The sequence below is a fragment of the Hypanus sabinus genome, chromosome 17 (assembly GCF_030144855.1).
Source record: "Hypanus sabinus isolate sHypSab1 chromosome 17, sHypSab1.hap1, whole genome shotgun sequence".
Taxonomy (NCBI): Eukaryota; Metazoa; Chordata; class Chondrichthyes; order Myliobatiformes; family Dasyatidae; genus Hypanus; species Hypanus sabinus.
Window position 1 is genome coordinate 15,588,811 of NC_082722.1, and position 6,860 is coordinate 15,595,670.

The 6,860-nt window shown below is 43.5% G+C and overlaps 1 protein-coding gene across 3 annotated transcripts in view; it reads right to left on the bottom strand.

Moving 5' to 3' along the window:
* Positions 1-3,421, bottom strand: part of wdr59 (WD repeat domain 59) — a 101,569-nt gene extending 98,148 nt beyond the window's left edge. For all 3 annotated transcript variants that reach the window (XM_059992589.1, XM_059992588.1, XM_059992587.1), the window contains exon 1: positions 3,339-3,421. In XM_059992589.1, coding sequence (XP_059848572.1) covers positions 3,339-3,392 — 54 coding nt within the window. In that variant the 5' untranslated portion in view covers positions 3,393-3,421. The remainder of the gene's footprint in view (positions 1-3,338) is intronic.
* Positions 3,422-6,860: the final 3,439 nt, after the last annotated feature.

Below are 6,860 nucleotides of genomic sequence, written 5' to 3' on the forward strand. Positions count from 1 at the left end.
TTGAATTCCCACTAAAATGCTTAAAGGTGGCTAAAGATGCCATCTAAATATCTCTCTCCACTTAATCAGGATCATTCGAATCCAATTAGAACTCAATACATTAATCTCTGCATTGAAATACATGCGGGTTGTTGAGAACACACTACATTAATATGAACTACACTGTACAATCGCAACTGACTTTGCTTCCACAGTCACACAACAAGTGCAATTACAGTGAAAATGAAAAGCCGGAAACCCATAACAAAATGGTAACTCCGTTACAATGTTTAGCAGCTCAGGTTCAAACTTTTCATCAGTCTTTATGACAGATTTAAGACAACACTGATGAAGTTTAGCACTGAAACAAAGCTATTCACAATTTTTCTGGTAAACGATCACTACAAACAGTGGCCTGTGGTTTCCCTGTCGAAGTTGAGCTTAATCACCTGTACGACCTGGCATTTTTGTGGTGTGGGATCTCAGAGAGGAAGGACCGTTGCTGCATGTCCAGACTAGAGTTGCTGGACCAGACTTAGAGACAATTCAATGCAGCAGAGCCAGGCTGAGGCAAAGTTAAGGAAAAATCTTAAGTTTGATCGATTTAAAAGCCAAGCCAAATTGGAAGGTCGAGTACTGGGCCGAATTGAAGTGGTGGTGCCCAAGTCTGAGGGCATACTGAAGTGGCAGAGAGCAAGGAATGGCCTGAGGTTTGGACAATTTATGCGCTGGCCCTGATTGAAATTGTCAGGGTGCTGGGGTCAGACATGAGGGATGATCTGATTCAACTCACTGCTCCAACGGGTTTGCTCGTCTCTGTGCTGGATGGAGGCCGTGGCCTGCAACTGATGGACTTCTGGATTGTCTGCAGTGACGCCTGGCTTTGTGAGCTTCAGTTCTCAATACACTCAGCCTGCTTTTGTTGTTTACACAATATGATTTTCTCTCTCTGCCCACTTGTTTGACAAGTCTTTGACAAAAGTTTGACTGTCTTGTTTTGTTTTTAATGGATTCTATTTGGTTTATAGAACATAGAATAGTACAGCACATTACAGGCCTTTTGGCCCACAATGTTGTGCCAACCCTCAAACCCAGCCTCCCATATAACTCCCCGCCTTAAATTCTTCCATATACCTGTCTAGTAGTCTCTTAAACTTCACTACTGTATCTGCCTCCACCACTGACTCAGGCAGTGCATTCCACACACCAACCACTCTCTGAGTGAAAAACTTTCCTCTAATATCCCCCTTGAACTTCCTTCCCCTTACCTTAAAGCCAAGTCCACTTGTACTGAGCAGTGGTGCCCTGGGGAAGAGGCGCTGGCCTCTTCTATTGGCCTCTTCTCTGTCTATTCCTCTTAATATCTTGTACACCTCTATCATGTGACCTCTCATCCTCCTTCTCTCCAAAGAGTAAAGCCCTAGCTCCCTTAATCTCTGATCATAATCCATACTCTCTAAACCAGACATCATCCTGGTAAATCTCCTCTGTACCCTTTTTAGAAGTGTGAGGTGGTACATTTTGGAAGGACAAACTCCAAGGCAGAGTACAAAGTTAATGGCAGGATACTTGGCAGTGTGGAGGAACAGAAGGATCTGGGGGTACATGTCCATAGATCCCTGAAAGTTGAAAACCACCTCACACTTCTCTGGGTTGAACTCCATCTGCCACTTCTCAGCCCACTTCTGCATCCTATCAATGTGTCTCTGCAATCTTCGACAATCCTCTACACTATCTACAACACCACCAACCTTTGTGTCGTCTGCAAACTTGCCAACCCAACCTTCTACCCCCACATCCAGGTCGTTAATAAACATCACAAAAAGTAGAGGTCCCAGAACAGATCCTTGTGGGATACCATTAGTCACAACCCTCCAATCTGAATGTACTCCCTCCACCACGACCCTCTGCCTTCTGCAGGCAAGCCAATTCTGAATCCCCCTGGCCTAACTTCCCTGGATCCCATGCCTTGTGACTTTCTGAATAAGCCTACCGTGTGGAACCTTGTCAAATGCCTTATTAAAATCCATGTAGATCACATCCACTGCACTACCCTCATCTATATGCCTGGTCACCTCCTCAAAGTACTGTATTAGGCTTGTTAGGCACGATCTGCCCTTCACAAAGCCATGCTGACTGTCCCTGATTAGACCATGATTCTCTAAATGCCCATAGATCCTATCTCTAAGAATCTTTTCCAACAGCTTTCCCACCACAAACGTAAGGCCTGCAAGGAGACGAATCTCAGGGATGTATAAAATATGATGTACTTTGAACTTTGATAGCAGCTCAGTGTTTATTGCAGGGATCACTTCCCCCAAAACAGGAGCTGGAGCACTAACACACAATTCACCATGTAGTCATCACTCTTCCCAAGTTAGCAGCACATGCCTTACAGCACTGAACAAAACCCAAAAATGCTGGAGGATATCAAGAATCCAGGTAGCATCTATAGAGGGGAATAAATAGTCCAAACCCCTTCACCAGGAATGACTATTTATTCCCCTCCACAGAAGTTGCCTGACTTGCTGAGTTCCTCCAACATTTTGTGTGGCATCCACAAGATCTCCTGGACCTTAAACCACAGTTCAGTTTTTGTGCATTTCCCCCAAGACAACCCATCATACACTGCACTTTTTGCATGATAAAACTGCTCAGGTTTTATTTAAAATTACTCTCGTTTCAGAACATCAAAGCAGTAGTGTTTAAAACCATAGTCACTTTAACATATCATCAACCCCTAGTATACAGTAGCTCATGTTTACAGTTAGTGTCATACAGGCCTTTTTAATCAGGTGTGAACTAAAAGGAGGGAGGTTAACTTCTCAAGATAACTGTATCACCCAAACTGTTTCAATTTGTGAAAAATACAAAAAGTATCTTCTATTTCTCATGCTGAGGTCTGCAGTGAAAATGAAAAGCGTGTATGCCCTCCCTGCTCATGTTTTCGAGAATGCCTGTCACCAAGATTACCGTAACCTGCTGGTTACTGCCTTGACCCAGAAGTTCTGAGGAGTATCGGTTATTATTTTCTTAAAGAAGGCGACAGGAATAAGGAAGCACCCCAAATGCAGCAGATTTTATATATCACGGCCACACTGATGTCCAGTTTCAAGTTAAAACAAAGCCAATCTGTAAATTGAATCCACCTTGCCAATAAGTGAATAGCCCATTTAAGGGGAGGAGGGCGGGCAGCGCTGTCCGCGCCTGCGCTCTTTCACCCGGCCCAAACACTAGAGACCTCCGGACCTGCGACTCTTTTGGCGTCATGGGCTCCCACAGCCAGTCAGCCACAGCGCCCGCAGACGCGATCTTTCCAAAGCCCCAAGGGCGCCCGCGGCTGCTGGACGTAGAGTTACCTGCGAGTCCCTAACCTCCACCACCACATTCTCGCTGCTCCAGCGAGCCGCCATTGTCGTGGAGCCGGAGACCCACAATAACACGGCGTGATTGCGTCACAGGCGTAGCCGTTACCCGCCGTGCGCCGGGCGCCGGGCGCGTGCGGCCGAGAGGCGCTCAGGGGTTCGCTGGGCCATAATTAGGCTATTCAGCCCATCGAGCCAGGGCTGATCCCGGATCCCATTCAACCCCATACACTTGCCCTCTCACCATTATTCGAGATGCCCCGACCAATCAGGAATCTTAACAATTTCTGCCTTAAATACAACCACGGACTTGGCCTCCATCAGTCTGTGGCAGATAATCAGATTCACCACTGTATGGCTAAAAAAAAAAGTCCTCCTTACTTTCGGTTCTAAAAGATCACTTCTCCAAGTAGCATCCTCTGGACTCTTCAATAACAGCACATCCTTTCTGAGATATGGGGCCCAAAACTGTTGACAGTACTTAAACTGTGGCCTGACTAGTGTCTTATAAAGTATTATCTCCTTGTTTTTATATTCTATTCTCCTTGAAATAACTGCCAACTTTGCATTTGCTTTCTTTACCACAGACTCAACCTGTGAATTAACCTTCTGGGTGGCTTGCATGAGTCCCTCTGCATCTCTGATACGTGAACCTTCTCCCCATTTAGATTGTTCCTTTTACCAAAATGCATTATCATGCATTTCCCAACACCAGACATCCCACCCTGCAAAAACAAATTTCAGAGAGGTAACACCACCCCAACCCCGGTTGATCTCCAAGTGTGTATGTATACAGTACAGGACATCTGATTATGAAAGAACACAACACTCCTGAATGTTCTGTTCTCTCAACACCTTTGGCTTCGCCAACTTGAAGAGGATAGGTGTCTTGTTTTGAAAAATCAAATTGAATTTGTCAAAACATTGTATGACATTATGGAGAAAGCATATGTATATTTTCATTTGGGGGTCTTTCAGCCTCTTCTGAATATGAGATGACTTCTGATTCTCACTCTTGGACTCAAAATGTGAAATAAAGACTGGCCATTGGTGTAGCAGATGGTCCAAATCTTTTCCTAAAGAAAGCCAGCGTGTAGGACAATGCTTTTGTACTCTCTGCTGGGCAACATTGCAGAACTCTTGAAACTGTTTTAGGTCCTCTCTTCGTTTGGAACTTTTCTCAGAGTAGGAGTAGATGTCAATGAGCAGTTCTTCAGGTGACATTGAGAGCTCCTTAGCAGCAGTTTTGGCACAAGTGTTGACCAGGTGACTTGGACAGCCAATGCTGTAAATATGAGGGGCCTGTGCTTTCACCCTTAATAAGACAGAGTTGTTTTTGCCAATCATCACTGCTAAATCCTACACAATTAGACCATTCAAGGCCTTTGTCATGCATGGATAATGCAAAGCAGTTGAATATGTTTTCAGCTTTGTCATCATTGCACACTGGCATGTCTATAAATCCAACTGTTACCTTATCCTGTGTTTCATTATAGTACCTGGCTAAAATGGCACATTCCTTCTCACATATGATATCATTGCTTTCAACCAAAACACTGTATGGCCTTTTCTCTGTCCAGATGAGCTTGTACAGATCCTCTGAACATTCAGGTTCCAGTGCCATGCTCACAATAGCTGCTGTCTTGGTTGATGAGCAGGCATAGTTTTTTGCTATTTCTGAATCAGGAATCATTTTCCTGAATAGCTTGCCCGTGCGCTTACACACCTGGAATGGCAGGTTATGCTCAACGATGAAAGAAGAAAAGTACACTTCAGCCCTAGTGACCTTCTCTGTCAGACTTTGGTTTTCAGCTGAAAAGAACTGTGAAAATCTTGAGCAGCCTTCCCTGCACTTAGCCTCCCTGATATGCTGTGGTCCCTAGAAGAAATAAAAGCATGAGGTGTATCCTTATTATATTGTCTTATGCAGAAAATATGACATTAAAATATGAGGGGTGATTGATAAGTTCGTAGCCTAAGGTAGAAGGAGTCAATCTTAGAAAACCTAGCACATTTTTTTTCAACATAGTCCCCTCCTACATTTACACACATACAATGGTCATGAAGCGTATAGATCTTGGACCTCCAGAAAGTGTCCACGGCAGGGGTGATTGATAAGTTTGTGGCCTAAGGTAGAAGGAGGTGAGTTATACAGCTCTCGTTACATGGTTCAATCTTTGAGTGATTATGCAGAAAGTTTCAAGTTAATAACTCATCTCTTTCTACCTTAAGCCACAAACTTATCAATCACCCCTCGTATTTACTTATATTATCATGGAGTCCTTTTTTTATTCTATTACAACTTTTAAAAAGTCTACAGGGAGTTTGGCCGCATCATGTAAGACATCAATAGAGTAGCTCCTTAGCAGCTAGCCAGCTAGCTTAAATAATGTTAGCTATGCTAATGAATGAATGACACCTGTTAAATCACCTCAACATGTCTTTTACAGTCATTTAACCCACCATGGGCAATAGAAAAGTCACTGTTGCAAACAGTGCAGTGAGTAACACTGTCATTATTTTTGACCCCTATTAGGCAGGGGTACACTTTTGTGTAGTCTGGGGTGAAATACATTTTATATTTTCTCTTTTTGGAACATTCTGCCATGGTGCTGCGGGACAGTAAACTGAACTGATGGACTATGAGAGAGAGGGAAGGGTCGACTGTAAAGCCCGCCCACAGAGAAAACTGATAGGTCTACTTAGCACAAAGAAAGGATGCTCTCTCTGTCACTCTCTCACTACGTCTCTCTCCCTCCCCCCACTCACTCACTGTCAAGAAAAATCAATTTCTGGGACATTGTATATAATTTGCAGGCATCAGGGAGCCGCCAGCGATACACTTCCAGGAGAGGAGGGATGTCTGCAACACTGTATTTCATCTGCCACTTTTTTGGCATTCTTCCAATTCGTTTAAGTCCTGATGCAATCGCATTGCTTCCTCAGCACTACCTACCCCTCCACCTATCTTAGTATCATCCGCAGACTTGCCACAATGCCATCAATTCTATGATCTAAATCATTGACAAATAATGTGAAAAACAGCAGACCCAATACTGACCCCCGAGGAACACCACTAGTTGCCAGCAGACAACCAGAAAAGGTCCCCTTTATTCCCACTCACTGCCTCCTTGTGGAAGAAATTTTGTTACTAGCTAGATACTAGGGAGTTAAAGAGTTTTTTTTTCACAGCACACTTAAACTGCTTCTGCACGACTGCTGTAAAGGGCTAACTAGCTTGAGAGGGAGTAATCAGAGCAAAATCATGTGATGTTCTGTTTTGTTTAATAGCTGAACTGTGTAATTGTCCCGGCTTCAAGATTGTATGCAGAAGTAGCTTTGAATAGATAAAGAAAACAGTAACCTGATTATTTTTATATTTATTTATTTATTTACTGTGCTAAGACATGATTATTGAGCAAACGAATTATCTGCTTGCATGCTGTATTTCACAAATGTGCTTGGAAGCTTTTGATAAGATACACTATGTCTATATAATGAGAAAAGTCTGTGTAC